Source organism: Nyctibius grandis, chromosome 3 (genome assembly GCF_013368605.1).
Source record: "Nyctibius grandis isolate bNycGra1 chromosome 3, bNycGra1.pri, whole genome shotgun sequence".
NCBI classification, from domain to species: Eukaryota; Metazoa; Chordata; class Aves; order Nyctibiiformes; family Nyctibiidae; genus Nyctibius; species Nyctibius grandis.
In genome coordinates, this window is record NC_090660.1 from 10,454,921 (window position 1) to 10,469,611 (window position 14,691).

General features: G+C 40.4%; 1 protein-coding gene across 2 annotated transcripts in view; it reads left to right on the top strand.

The window, feature by feature from the left end:
• The window catches only part of JARID2 (jumonji and AT-rich interaction domain containing 2), a 233,018-nt gene that overhangs the window by 187,928 nt on the left and 30,399 nt on the right, over window positions 1-14,691 (top strand). The window contains exons 6-7 of one of the 2 annotated variants that reach the window (XM_068396444.1): window positions 4,790-5,019; window positions 12,717-13,734. In XM_068396444.1, coding sequence (XP_068252545.1) covers window positions 4,790-5,019; window positions 12,717-13,734 — 1,248 coding nt within the window. The remainder of the gene's footprint in view (window positions 1-4,789; window positions 5,020-12,716; window positions 13,735-14,691) is intronic. The other variant, XM_068396445.1, reaches the window with a different exon arrangement.

A 14,691-nucleotide genomic window follows, 5' to 3' on the forward strand; every position in this document is an offset into this window, starting at 1 on the left:
CATTGCGTTGGGTTAGGGCTGGAGAAGTGTGGAAACAGTGGTACCACATGTTTTCATATGGTGTTGTGGTGTCCTTTTCTCCTGAAGTGTGCCTTTGCCACTGCCCCTGAGTAGGTGGATTGTGTTGGGGGGCTCCAGAAGACAGCTTCTATCTCTGGAAGTGGTATATAGAAGTCTGAACATACCCAACACTTAAGGAAAACAATCAGCAGTATTAAAATACTCTGTTTTATGGAAGTAGATCATTGTTTTAGTTCCTCCGAGAGGGGAAAAGAATTATTGCGTGGGTCCTTTAAGGCAGTTTGAGAGCCACATAAATGTTTTCACAGTGACTTAAAACTGAATTAAAGCCAGAGCAAGAATGTTTTTGTACAGTAACGGATACTTAATGCCAGAAAGTTGATTAATATTACATCTCTTCCCAAACATGATCTATGTAACAACATGAGGTTCGCATTGGAATAGCTGGCTCGGGTTCACAACATTGGCAAGGCTCCCTTTTCTCCTTCTAAAAACAAAACTTCTCCCTTTCACTCTTATCTTCCCTCTTTGTTTTGGCTAGTTTTATGAACGCACAGTCACTTGCTTTACACGGCACGAGCCCTGCAACATGCAGCATATGTGTACGTGTATAGTCCATGCCTTCATCTTCCAGATACTGGCATAAAGCAAAAGGTTCATACATCAGTACTCTGCTGTCCCTGCAACGGACTCCCCTGTTATCTCAAGTATAAAGCATATCTGGTGCAGGAATAATCTCCAGGAGGGCTTGGGAGAGAAAGCTTTGCCCGTGGAGTCAGCAGTTGGCTGAACCCAGTCCAGTAATTCTGCTGCTTACAAAGTGAAAGCCGGATTATTCTATGTATTATACATTGGCTTCTGAATGGTTGGCTGGATGTATTCTATAAGATATTTGCGTGCAAATTAATTTGTAGGAATACCTCAGAAAATTGCTGAAAACACAGTAAACATATATCGCTCACTACAGTGTCAGTTCCTGTACTAAATGCTTAGTTAATCTGTAGTAACTGAGCACACCTGTGGCTTTACTTGATCAAAAACTTTTTTAGCTGTTATTATAGCCGCACCTAGTACATGCACAATTTGCACAGTTTGCATTGGTTTGCATAGGGATTCTGTATCACTGTTCCAAATGAGATACCCCAAAGTCCTTGTATGGGATCCTGGGTGAATATTGTTGCCCAGGGTCCAGTTCCCCTGATACAGAGAGCACTGTGATGCATCTGTGGGGATCACGCCTGCCATAAGGTTTTGCTCTACTGCCATAAATTATATCAGTGGTTTAAAAACGCCAGTGCTTGCGAGTTTTGAATGTAGTGGTTCCTTGCTTTGCGTTTGATCATCACTGCTAACCAGGAGACCCACAAGTATTTCACTCTGGGACTCTTATTGTTTCAGCTTAATAATAATAATAATTGCTTTGGAAGATGTGGCATTTTGAGAACGAGCGTTCAGATAGATATGGATAAAAGGATATCCATTTATTCTATTTGAAGTGTCTGAACACTAATAATTTACTTGCACTTTTAATTATTTGTTAGTAGTGCTCTTACCTTTAACTAAAAGCTGTTCTGGAAGTATAGAGCTGGTTAAGATAGCATAAAATAATCATAATTCCAGGCTACAAAAGATTTCTGATTTAATAATGTGAGTTTCACCGCTCGTGTGTGTTGGGCTTTTTTTTCTGTCTTTCTGGTTTTTAATTAAATTATTACTTCAAGGATGAAACCTTTATTGACTACTCTTTCATGAGGAAAAAAAATAACTGGGAGCAGAACATTGGATATTGCGTGTCAGAGTTATCTCTAGGATGGGAGATTGTAGCTGGGGCGTACCTATATCTGGGCTTAGTAAAGCATAGGGTACACCTTTTCTGCTTTTCTGGATGCCTCAGAAATACTGAAGAGCTTACAGACATGAAGGAGAATGCAATTTGCTGCATAAGAAGACACAAAAGAAATAGTAATAATTTTATTGTTAAATCACATTTGATCTCAGTAATATTTAATGCAGAGTTTTGGGGGTTTTATTGTTTTTTTCCTTTGAGAAGTGGGTGTCTCTGTCTTATTATCAGTTGCTCTTCAACAATGAGATTTCTTGTGGGGGCGTTTTGGTCTTTCCTGGCGATTTCATCTTTTCACCCAACTGTCTTACTAGCTATTAGGACCAGAGTTTAATCCTGGATTGTACTAAATAACTTGTTTGTTGTCTAAATAACTAACTTCTACGTTTCTACTCAGATGGGAGCAAAATCATAGTCCAGGGGATTTATTTTTCCCTTTAAATGCTTGGTTTGTGATAGTGTTTTGTAATTAATCAAGTTAACATTTTGATACTTGTTCATAGAATGTTTGTGAATTTTGCAGAACTTACTATTGCAGAAAGATTTTTATACGTATCTGGCTGGATATAACAATATTCTGGGTGTTGGAAGAAACAAACACTCATTTTTATAGAAACTGATACCATCTACTCTTTAGCTAGAGACAGCTTGACTAGGACTGTTTTGTATCTACATCTCTCCCTTTTTATTCTGTTTTCAGGCTTTAAGCTTTTTAAGCTTTTCCTATGAGACTGAACATTTTTTCTCTCCCATTTCTCTCTTCCCCCTTTCAAGAATCTTACAAATTAAGACAAAAGATAATTACTCAGAGGGTAAAACTGGCAGGGTTCCCACGACACTTAAAATTAATGAGCTGTTGCATATAAAATATACCTTGTCTCACGTTCACTGGGTTTTTTTTTTTTTTGGGTGAACCATAAAAGTGCACAATTTGGCTTTTTGGCTGCATTTTCTGTTTTAGTAATTTTTGGTTTAAAAAGTGGCAACTGAATACAGAAAACTAATCTCTCTGACTTAACGTTTCCGTATGAGCAGATCAGTGTATACAATTCATTCCCTCCAAAGGAAAATATCACTCGCAGTGATGAAATACATATTAACGAAGCTGCCATCAGTTGTTTGTGCTATGTCTTATTAAAAATAAATAGTCATGCTTCGTGCATCTGTAGCACATTCCATCTGATGTGAGAACTCCTTACAAAGGAGGATAAATGTATTGTCATGAACTCGCCAAAAGGGGTTGGCAATTATTATCAGTTCCATCACTGGAAATGAGACACGGAGGTTACGCAACTTTCACTGAAATCGCTGAGAAATCCTTGGCTGGCTGGGGCAGCGCTGGTTGCTCCTGAGCTCAGGAGTGACAGAGCCACAGGGGAATTTGCGATGAGTTCGCTGCTGATGGCTTTTCTCTCGTTCTTACTCAATTTATGCAAGAGGGAAGGAAGAGAGGAGGAAGAGCAATTGCAATTTTTTTTTTTTTTTACATAATCTGCTTCAACACTTACGATCGACTGAGTATGATAAGTGACCTGAATAACAAATTTGTCAGTAGCTTGCTGGAGTTTCGGCTTTTGGAGGTGCAGTGGAAAGGTAGATAGCTGATTGGGAAGGTTTGGAGGTAAGCGTGTACTCAAAAGCAGCTTAGATGCCCCTCTTCTGTCCAGCAGGATCGTTGGTTGTTTATTATTGGTACTATTACTGCTGATACTACTGTAATACTACAGGACATCTGTAGAGACAGCTAAGCTTCACAATTCAGATAAAAAGGTATGTATCGTAGGTATATCACGTTTAGTGAAAAAAGGTGGCTTCCATCGCACAAGAAAACCATAACTTCATTCATTTAGTTAATATTCCCAAATACATGGTGTGTAATAAATATGATTTTTAGATACTTGTGCTATTAAGTATTTATGAATTTTCTTATTTACATCCTTTCCTAAACCATGGCAAAAAAAGGCCGGGGTAAAAACCAAGAGCAGATGAGTAGAGAAAGCAGGAGAGTACTTGGCCATTGTGGGTGTTGGATCACAAGTCTCATGGACCTATGTCAAGCGCTTCACTGAAGAGGGGCAGCACTGACATAAATTCACCACATTTTTGATGAAGAAACAAACAGAGAAATGTGACTTTTTTTTTTTTTAACCTCAGCTTTTCATGTTCCCTGACAACAAAAGAGCAGTGACTGTTCTTGAATTCCACAGATGCACAGGAACAAAACTTGCTGAGATAGACTTGTATACATTTGCATAATATTTATTGAACAAAAAATACAGTTTCTGTTCTGTGGTTTCTTATCCCTTCACTTCAGCAGAAGGCTAGGGTGCTCAGCGTAGATCCCAGCATTACTTTATATGACATGTTCCAAAATGGTTTTAGTATTTTCCTTTCTTTGCGGAAGTACCTTTTTCTATTTGCAGCTTGTCTGCTGTAGGCAATCTGCTGTCAGTTTGGTTCTGCAGTTTGGATACTGATGAAGACAAAACCTACTTTTTCATGGAACATTTCCTTTCTTTTATGTTAATGTAAAAAATAAATCCTTTTTCTGTTTAGGTTATGTTTAGAATTCCCTCGCTGCAACAGGAAAAGTTAATTGAAACGGTCATAAATAAAAATCAAGCCGATAAGTCTAAATTTAGGTCAATCAAAACAGTAGTATACCTTGTATGTTTTAATTTGGATATTGAAGATAATGTGTGTTAACAAGCAAAGGAAATAATTTAGGAAATCTGTTCATATAAAGAAATATGCAAAATAGTGCCTCTATTTCTGTATTGATTTTACTTTAGATACACGATGACGCTCACTAAATATCCAACTCAGACAGCAGAGAAAGTTGGGTTGTTTTGAATGAAGAGTTGTCTTGTATGGTGGGTTTTGTTTTTTTTTTTTCCTTAATAGTCTGATTTTCTCTCTTCTCAGTTTTCAATGGGTCCAGCAAATCATCGAAGGAGAAAGACCCTGCTCAGAAACACAAAAGCAAAGAGGCCACACCAGGGAAGGAGAGGAACAGCGAACATAAGGCTGAGAGCCGAAAAGACCAAGCTGCTGCTAATCACCATCCTACTACAAACACTGGCTCCTCTACGAAAGGGCTCACCGCTAACAACCACCACACTCTTCATAGATCGGCTCAGGACTTAAGGAAACAGGTAATGAATTGTACTCTACTGTGGACACCTGGGAAACACAGACTTTTAAGGTGCTAGGTCTATTTTCCGTGGCCTGGCATAGAGCGAACATGGCAATCCTTAAAAGCATGCTCTGGAGACAGCAGGGAGTTAATTTTCAGTGAAAGAGAGAGAAAGAGAGAAAGAAGGAAAAAAGAAAAATTATACATACATGGGAAGTCAGTATGATAATGCATGCTTTACAACCCTGTCTCTATATTATCCAGTGCATACATATGAAAGAGTAAAGTTCACTTGTCTATTTATTAAACCTTTCTGACTGGCACTCTTGTTGGCTTCTCTGCCGACAGTGCCAAGGCTGGCAGCACGTGGAAAAATGAACTCCTTTTATGTATGGCTGGTCTGCTTGGGTTATCTTAGGGGCTCACTGGTGTTGTAGAGAAGCTGATGTTACGCTCAGGTGTCTTGTATTGCAAGTGGGCAACACAAACCTCGGAGTCTGGGAGAAATGTTTTGCCCGATGCATGAAGAAGGTGCTTCAGGATATTGCCTCCTTAACAGTGGACGTACCAGGCGGGGAGAAATTCAGAGTTTCATGTTAACTGGTTGAAAACTAGCAAAAAAATTCAGCAAGAGGTTTGTCTCAGCCTGACTTGTATTTAGGTGTGGAAGTTCATCAGACCAATCTTTTGGTGCTTTGACTGCCATTTGAGCAGGATGCGTCTTCATCTATTTTTGATGGTTGGATTAAAGGGCTCTTAAAATAGCAACTGTCAAATGAGTTTTTATAAAAGACTTTCAAATTCCCTATCAATGTTCTTATTCATTGTGGGGCTGGGTTAGCAGGATACCTGTGCTAGGGCAATGCAGTACAGAGAGCTTGCTACACTTATGCGTTATGTATTTTTTTTTGCAGTGGTTAATTCTTAACAGGCCAATTAGAGACAGTCTTTGTTTGCTGGCATCTAAAGATTTTTCTTCTAAGTAGGCTGGCCTGGACTTCAGTGGAGCTGGAATTGCCATCTTGTAGGGCCCTCAAGGCCTTAAATGGCACCTCTCAGTCATAGGCTTGGAAATTAAAAAAAGCAAAAAGAAAAACAGTGGTGCTCTTGCTGAGGAAATCTTTCATGCCCTGTGCTTCAGTGGTGTTTAGCTTCTCCGGAAATCACAGAATCACAGAATGCCTCCATTGGCTTTGTATTACCTTCTAAATAAAATTTGAGATCCTGAAGGCTATCTACAGTGTATTTCTCTGTACCTCTGTAACACTTCCATTCTTTATTCCTCCATGGCAAGTTTTGCTTATCTAGTTATCAGCTTGAATGTCTGCCTTCTTTTGCATCCTTTTGGCTTTCTCTTTTGTGACTAACAGCATCCTGTGGTCCTTGCTGTAACATGCTCTGCCACGAGCTCTTCATGTTGAACAACTTTCCCAGAATGTAAGGATGCACTTCATACTTAATCATTTTAACTCACTGGAATACTTGGGTGAAATGCTTTAAAGTTGTATCATCAAGGTATGAATGGTTAAAATTCTTGTGAAAGTCAAATGCTGTCACGTGTGAAGGTAGTTCTGAGAAGGGAAAAGACAGGTGTAGAAGAATTTTGTCCATGAGCCAAGTGGGTTTTGCTTCGTAGAGTATTAGATTTTTTTTTTAATTGTGCTACGCAAAATGGACAGAAATTCTAAAGCAATGCAGTACAAGCAACAGTCACGCCACACAGACACCTCACAGAGTGTGGTCCTCAAGCTTCAGAAAATAAGGGGGCTGTAAGTTGAGGTGATGTTTGGTGGTTTGTTTTTTTTTTTTAAGAAAACAGGGTAGGCATTTAGATTTTCTTCTGCAACCCACAGTAACATAAGTACTTTCTTACCAATTTTCATTAAAATGTGGCTGTAACTATTTAAAGGTGGATTATGCATTTGCCTGACAGAAAGACTTAGCTTTGTGCAAAACCTTAGACTTACCAGTTATGTGACACCGCTACATTTCCTGCCCTTGTCCTGAGTCTTTGTTGACTTTTTCAGTATTTTCCAAAAGGAGTGTTGTTTTCCTAGGGTGCCAGCCACATGTTCCTCGTCCTTCCAGTATGTTTTTGCTCCTTCTTCACGTGCATTTACATGTTTTATTTATGTGGTTTTGTTTTGTTCAGTCTTACAGAAAACAAAGACAGAACACTGGAAATTACCTGAGATTTTCTTTTTTTCCTCTCTTTCTTTCTTTCCTTTTCTGGTGTGCACTTGCACTTGTCACGTGTTCTCCCTCTCTCTTTCTTCGTCCCTTGCTATCTTCCCAAATCCCCTACTTCAAAGGGGTTGTGGGTAAAGGAAATGTAGTTCAATGGGGCCCTCTCTTGGCCTAATATGGTAATTTAGCTCTGCAAAACTATCAACACAGCAGTATTTTATGAATGAATTCGAGATCAGTTGTGTAACTTGAATTTGTTTGGGACCAAAACTGTTGTTGGTATTGCTAATGTTGCTGTTATTACTGTGGTTGTTATCTAACAAGTTGTTTGTTGGCTTTATGTTGTGTGTGTGTGTATGTGTCTGGAGGATGGATCCTAGGTGCTATGCAGAGGTGTGTATGTAGACCAGTTCAAATCCAACAAACAAATTGCTGCAAGACTATGTGCTGGTCCCATTTGCTTTTTAAAAGACAACAAAATTTAAAATCTGTTGTTCCATCTTTTACTGCAAGGCAAGTGTTCAGTAAAGTGGAGAAAAGAGTGGTCTGAAGACAAATATACGTCAGCAAAACTGAGAGGATAGCTGAAAAGCAAAGATAAGATTATTCATATCCCTAGTTTCACCTTTAGCTCAAGACTTTGAGTCATGTAAGGCTAATGTCAATCACTTTGTTACTATTTGAATTAAATTGACTTCTTTCTTATGTGCTCAGTGTAAGTACTGCTTCGGGATGGAGCTGTGGCATAGACCCCCATTTGGTGAACCTGCGCACCTGGCAGTGTGACCAATTTTTTAGGCTGACTCTGTGTGTGTATGTTTGGTTTGGGGGGAGACATATCAACAGTAGAAAGGTAAGAAAATGCCTACCACAATTTCTTGTTTCTTTTGGTTCCAGTCGTCTGATGGGTACTCAGAGACATGGAGCATGTAGGTGATGACTGACTAACCAGAATTTCACATTTGTCAATGTGAAATCCTGAATCCACTTGTTGTTTTGATGGTGGGCTATGACCACGTTGTTTGTTCCACTTGTTTGCCGCTGGAAGATGTTTGTTGCAGCCTATTCCCGTTTGAAGCGTGGTTTGTTCTGGTCTGTATAGTACTGCTATATCTTAAACATTGTGCTATCCTCTCTGAAAACGCTCAAGATATCTGTGGGCATTTGGGGAGGGAAGAGAGAGAAGCATTTGAAAACCATCATGTCGTGTCTGCTCTAGAAAGATGATATTCCTGAGGAAGTTTTCAGCAGTGTTTCTTTCTTGTGGGATCACCTTAGTTAGCAACCAGAAAGAAATAAGTGAATTCCTTATGGTATTCTCAAAGCCAAGTGTTCTCTACTTCAGGACCTGTTCACCATAGGAATAACTTCACGAAGTCTGAATAAAAACTTAACATAGTGTGCTTATAATCTAAGATTGGAGGTTAGGTAGCTGAAGCTTATGTACCTGTTCGGTTCAAGATTCGGCCCTGAGAGATCTAAGCTTTCATTGTGTGGAGCTATTCTAACAACTCTAAACAGTTGTGATGAAGTTGCTGTTTTCTTAATTAATTCAGTTTTCCAGAGTTTTGTGTCTTGGCAGTTTTAATTCTGGCCTAAGGCTGATGGTGCTGATGGCATGTTTTCCTTTGAAGAGGAGGAGCTGTGAGGATCTTGACTTTCTCCATGAGCGCTTTCTCCATGACTCTGTTTTGTTCTTAGGCCCTGTGTCACCACCCCGTGCTGAAGGAGTGCCCTGGATGGCCCTTCAGACTTCTGGTCACAACTTCCTCAGAAAAAAATTATAGGAAGGCTGGAGTGACAAGATACCTCCACACAGCCCGACTGCTCACTCTGAGGTGTTGCTTTGACTGTACCTGACAGCACAATAATATAGCTACAGCCTCCTTGAAACCTTCTGGAAAACTTCCCATAGAGGAGGCTCCACAACATCCATTGACAGCTTCTTCCAGCATCTTCCTTTTCTACTAATGAGCAAGTTTTCCTAGTTGTGCCTCAGATCGTTGTTGTAGACAATTAAAGGGTTTTTTTCTCCTGCTTTTCCTAGTGAACATGGAAAGATAATTTACTGTCTCTTCAGAGGAGCTCCTTATGCATCAGAAGATGGTTACAGAGTTGTCCTATAGTCATCTCTTTCAGACTAAATAAGCCGATCTCCCTTGGCTTTTCAGTAAAGATCATATTTTCCAAATACTTGAGCACTTTGTGCTCTCTTAGACTTGTTCCTCTGTCTAAGTTTTTCACACAGCATGGGCCTGATTCTGGGTCCAGCCCTGCTTAGGAAAGCCTCTGCTCCCATTCCTTGCTTTTGGTGTTCTTAATAATAGGTCTCAGAAAGTGATTTGTGTGCTTTGTACTGTTGTTGCATTTTGCAGCTCATCGTAGTCCCCAAATGTTATTCCTCCCCTACATTTATTTGATTTGTCCTTCCTAAAAATAGCACTTCCTCTTGTTGTAGAAAAGTTCTGAAATAAGTTCACGATTGCCTTTGATTTTGACCTTGTCTCCAGAGTGCTTCCAGGTGTGTGTCACTGGCAAATTTTACGATCATCCAAGTTACTGATGGAAGTGCTTGGTAGAACCGAAGCCAAGACAAGGCCCTGCAGAAAGTCACCTGAAATGCCCTCCCAGGATGGCAGTGAACTATGACAATGATAACTTCTCTTGAGGATGACTTTCTTTAATGCCTTGTGAAGCCACTATAGAGTAATTATGTCTACGACGTGTCTCAGGTGCTTGTTTGACGGAATGTCACGTGGGAAGTGACTGGAGCCCTACTGAAGCGGAGGTGCTTCTTTAACTGCTCAGCCAGGTGTCTGTCAGAAGATGATTAAATTGGCTTGATGTACTATTTTGGCAAAACTATGGGTGGGAGCTTGCTTCCTTTTTTTTTTTTTCTTTAATTATTTTTTTTTTGTTTTTAACATTATCTTATTATCATTTGTGTGTTTATAAATTAACTGTTGGATGATTTGTTCCAGAATGATTTTAGGGTTTGAAGTTAGGTAGACTCTGCCTGCCCTCAGCTTATTTCCAGGAGCCATGCCCTAAGTCGTCTAGGTACATTTGAGCTTACTGGAGTTGCCTTCCTAGTTCTTTTGCTGAACTTGGTTATGTTCTGTATCTGGTAAGTATCCAGTCAGTGGTACTTTTGGTGAAGGCTAATGCAAAAGAAGCACAAACACTTTAGCCAAACTATTGCATTTGTTTTCCTTCCTTGTGTGGTGGCTGATCTCTGTTATTCTTTGTTATCTTTGTATTTTTAAGTTATTTATAAATAATTTTTTTCTGTTTCGTTTTGTGTCCCTTGCTAACTGAAGTTTCTTGAGCTCCTTGCCCTTTCTGATTTTACCCATGCATGCTTTTGCTGTTCCTGTATAGTTGCCCTTAGTCACATAATTGTGTTTTACTGTGATTCTTTTCTAATTTTTCAGTCTTTAGAGAACTTTGTGAACAGGCATAATGGCCTGTGCTTTGTGCCCTTCCTCTGAGTGGGAATTGCTTTGATTTGGGTTTTTTGCAGGTGGATTTTCTTTTTTTTGGGGGGGTGTGTTGCTTTTTTTCTCTTCCTTTAGTCTGCTGTCCTTTCTCTACTGTCGTCACATCTTAGAATTGAAAACTCATTTCATGATCACTGTTACCCAGATTACCTTCTCCTTCCAGTTCTCAATCAATTCTTCTATATTAGTCTAGATGAAATCTGTAATCGATGTTCCTGGCTATTTATAAAGCCAGAGATGTTCAACGCTTGTTCTGACTGCTGCAGGCAGAGGCAGTGTCTCAGCAGCTCTCTACCTGTGTCTGCTCTGTGGCATGAAAAACTGATGTAAAAGTCAAACCCAGGCCTCCATTTGAAATGCAGAGTACTGCCTACATTTCAAGGGAAATGGGTAAATGCATTTCTGTTAGCAAGTGTTTGCTTTCCAGATGATCTCTCATACCTCTTCGGGAAGCTCAAGGTAAAAACTCATGTCATCAGTTAACTGGATTTTCCTTAAGTGTTTCTACCTTGGAAGCACAGGAGGACAAGAATATGGGTGGGTTTTAAAAGAGCGTTACTCTTGCTCCAGCCTCTGGAGCACAGAGGAGAAAATGCGCACAGTACGTCCGTGTATACACATACGCGTGTGTGTATGCAGAGTCCCCAGGTTCCAGCTCCTCTTCCACAAGTCACTTAATGCAAGACCATAGCATGATCTCTTCAGTCTCTATTTGATCCCTATTTTATAACATTTTATCCTTACTTTATAAGTAACTACAATTCTTGCATTTATTTGAGAGAAGCTGCCGTGCTGACTGATTTGGCAAGGATTTTGAAATTCCACAGGGAAGTATTATAACTTTCCAGGAATGGTGTTATGCACCTGAGTGCTGATGAGGGGTGATTGTGCTGTATGCTTTCACTTGGAGCACTTCTATCAATGTTCCTGATTTTTGAATGTGTTTTTCTCCACTCACAGTAGTTTAATGAGGTGACAAGACAATGTTTAAACTTGTTTAAATGCTGAAATTTGTTTGAGGTTTAAACTTGACCTTCATTTTCTTAATAGTGGGACCTAGCTTTGGCAGTGCTGAGCCATCACAGTTCCCTTCGAAGCTGAGGATTGCTTTCGGTGCTTAATACGTCTTATAGTTAAAATATAAATTTTAGTTTCATAGCTGGGTTTAAATGTCTAACAGAAAGCAGTGGAGTCCAGCAATTCTAAGTTGCAATGACACATTAGTGAGTGATGAATGTGATGTAATAAAATGTGTGTCAGCAAAACTGCCCAGATATCAAACTTTTTAAAAATGCATTGAACTACTGTATACGTTTTTATTTCAAATTGATGACTTCAGCAACAAGATGCCTGTCAAGATTTAATATGTATGACAGACTGGATCCTTGATGGCCATCCTGATCTGTTGGGTGCATAATGTGTTCAATATCTCTTTTTATATGTATGTACGTATAGACAGGAGGTTGGTTTGAATCTCAGCATGTGTTTTTTGCAAAACATGCCCATTCCAGTTAGAGTAGGTAGCATACGCTGGCTAGTTTGTCTGTGAAGAAGTAATAAATTGTGTGTGCACCTAAGGGAAGTTGGGTGGGAGAGAGATAGTGTCTGAGGGCCAGAAAAGGAAATAATGAAAGTATTAGTTTGTAAATCAGACTACCTGTGTTTTGTGTTACCGTAACAGGCTTTCTGGTGGACAAGCGAGGGGGTAGTGCAAGCAAGGGACCTCACCCTTCTTAATGCCAGAGGCTTCGTACCCTCCAAAAGCAAGATTGGCTTTCTGGGGACTTTTTGATTCCTTTTTAAAAAAAAATATTTCTGTTTTATTTGTTTATTATAAATGCCCAGTCCCTCCTCTTGCCTGAGTGAAAACCGTTATATGAAGATTGTATGAAGGGGCCAGGAGTCAGGACTGCAGAATATGATTGTTCAGCGACTGGGACGCTGTGGCTGAGTGTTAACATTATTAATTTACTTTTCTGTTTTCTGTTTCCTTCCTTCTGCTCCCCCTGCAACACTCCTGGCACTGCAGGTTTCTAAAGTCAACGGGATCACTCGAATGTCATCTCCGAGTGCAAATGCAGCCAGTGCCAAAAAGATGAGAGAAGTCAGACCTTCACCGTCCAAAACTGTGAAGTACACTGCAACAGTGACAAAGGGAACTGTCACATACACCAAAGCCAAGAAAGAACTGGTCAAGGAAACCAAACTAAATCACCACAAACCCAGTTCACCTGTCAACCACACAATCTCAGGGAAAATAGAAAGTAGCAATGCAAAAACCCGCAAACAGGTGCTATCCCTTGGAGCATCCAAGTCTAACAATACCGCTGTTAATGGTGTAAAAGTCAATGGCAAGTTGAACCAAAAGACATGCACTAAGGAGGTGGGGAGACAGTTAAGGGAGGGGCTGCGCAATTCGAAGAGGAGGCTGGAAGAGACGAATCACATAGACAAAATACAGTCGCCCACCAAGAGAATGAAAGGGGCCGTCAACTTGGCAGAAGCTGCCAGCAAAAAGGCAGCTGTAGAAAAGCCTTTGCTGAATGGACACCTTAAAAAGGAAGTGCCAGAGAAGAGTTTGGAAAGAAATAGGCCGAAAAGAGCCACTGCTGGAAAGAGTACGCCAGGGAAACAAGCACATGGCAAAACTGAAAATGCCTCCTGTGAAAATCGTTCTACCTCTCAAGCGGAGTCCTTGCACAAGCCACAAGACTCAATGGGAAAGCACGAAAAGGGCAGTAGTAAGTCTGGGTGGGGGATGCTGGGGGAGATTCCCATCCTTAGGCCCTCCACCAAGGAATTTCATGACCCACTGATATACATTGAGTCAGTCCGAGCTCAGGTAGAGAAGTATGGGATGTGCAGGGTGATTCCTCCTCCAGACTGGAGACCTGAGTGCAAGCTAAATGATGAAATGCGGTTTGTGACACAGATTCAGCACATACACAAGCTAGGCAGGCGCTGGGGACCCAACGTGCAGCGGCTGGCCTGTATCAAGAAGCACCTCAAATCTCAGGGCATTACCATGGACGAACTCCCACTCATAGGTAAGGGCTGTGGTTTCATTGGCCTTTTGCCGCTGCTTGTTAGTGTCCGTATACAACCTTATGCTCCTTTGCCTTTATGCTTAACTGAACCCCTGTTCAATTAACACTGCAGAGCTCTGGATCTCTCTCTTTATCCATCGGTCAGGCATGTTGCAGGTAGGTTGTCAGAGAGCTTTCCAGGGAGACTTTGTATCACCACTGTCCTCCTGCCAGCTCTTTATTTCACCCAGGGAAAAAAATGCTATGTGGGGTCTCAGTCTCCAGATTCCAAGATCTTCTCCTTTCCCTGCTGTTTGTTTCTGTAGGTAGTACAACTACAGATACTGTTAGCGTTGGTTTAAATGTTGCCTCCAAATATTTTTTGGACCTTTCCAAACAGGTTGCAATGCTGCCAAGCTTTAATACAATTATTTTTTTTCCCCCTTCCTTTAAAAGCATTTAACCAAGGGGGAAAGAAAATATCTCGGAACTGACTTCTATTTGGGTACTCAGACACTTAAAATCACAAATTTGCAGTGACCTGCTGACATTTAACAACCATTAAGTGTCAAGAATAGGCAGTAAAATGTGGTTGATTGCAAAATGGAGGTTTCATTATTTCTCCCAGCAGGTGTCTGCCAGGGCTAATGCCTGAGTGAGAATCACTTATTTAACAGAATTCTTGGTTTATGGTCTGCTGTCAAATATGACACGTGACAAAAATGTGACAATAGTTTGTAAAAACGTGACAACAGCAGCATACAAATGAACTGTTGAATGAGCCACCTCCATCTCTACTGCCTTTGCAGCCATGACATAGTAACAAACTTGTGTTTTTAATTTTTGTTAGACCTTCCCTTTGTTTTTGAAGTGTTTTGAATCAGAGCTTGCAGGACCTGCATGTTGTAACTTGAGGCTAGAGTTTTGCCTTTGAGGCATTACCCGATCAGAGGCAGGTATCAACGCTAGCTGGATTAA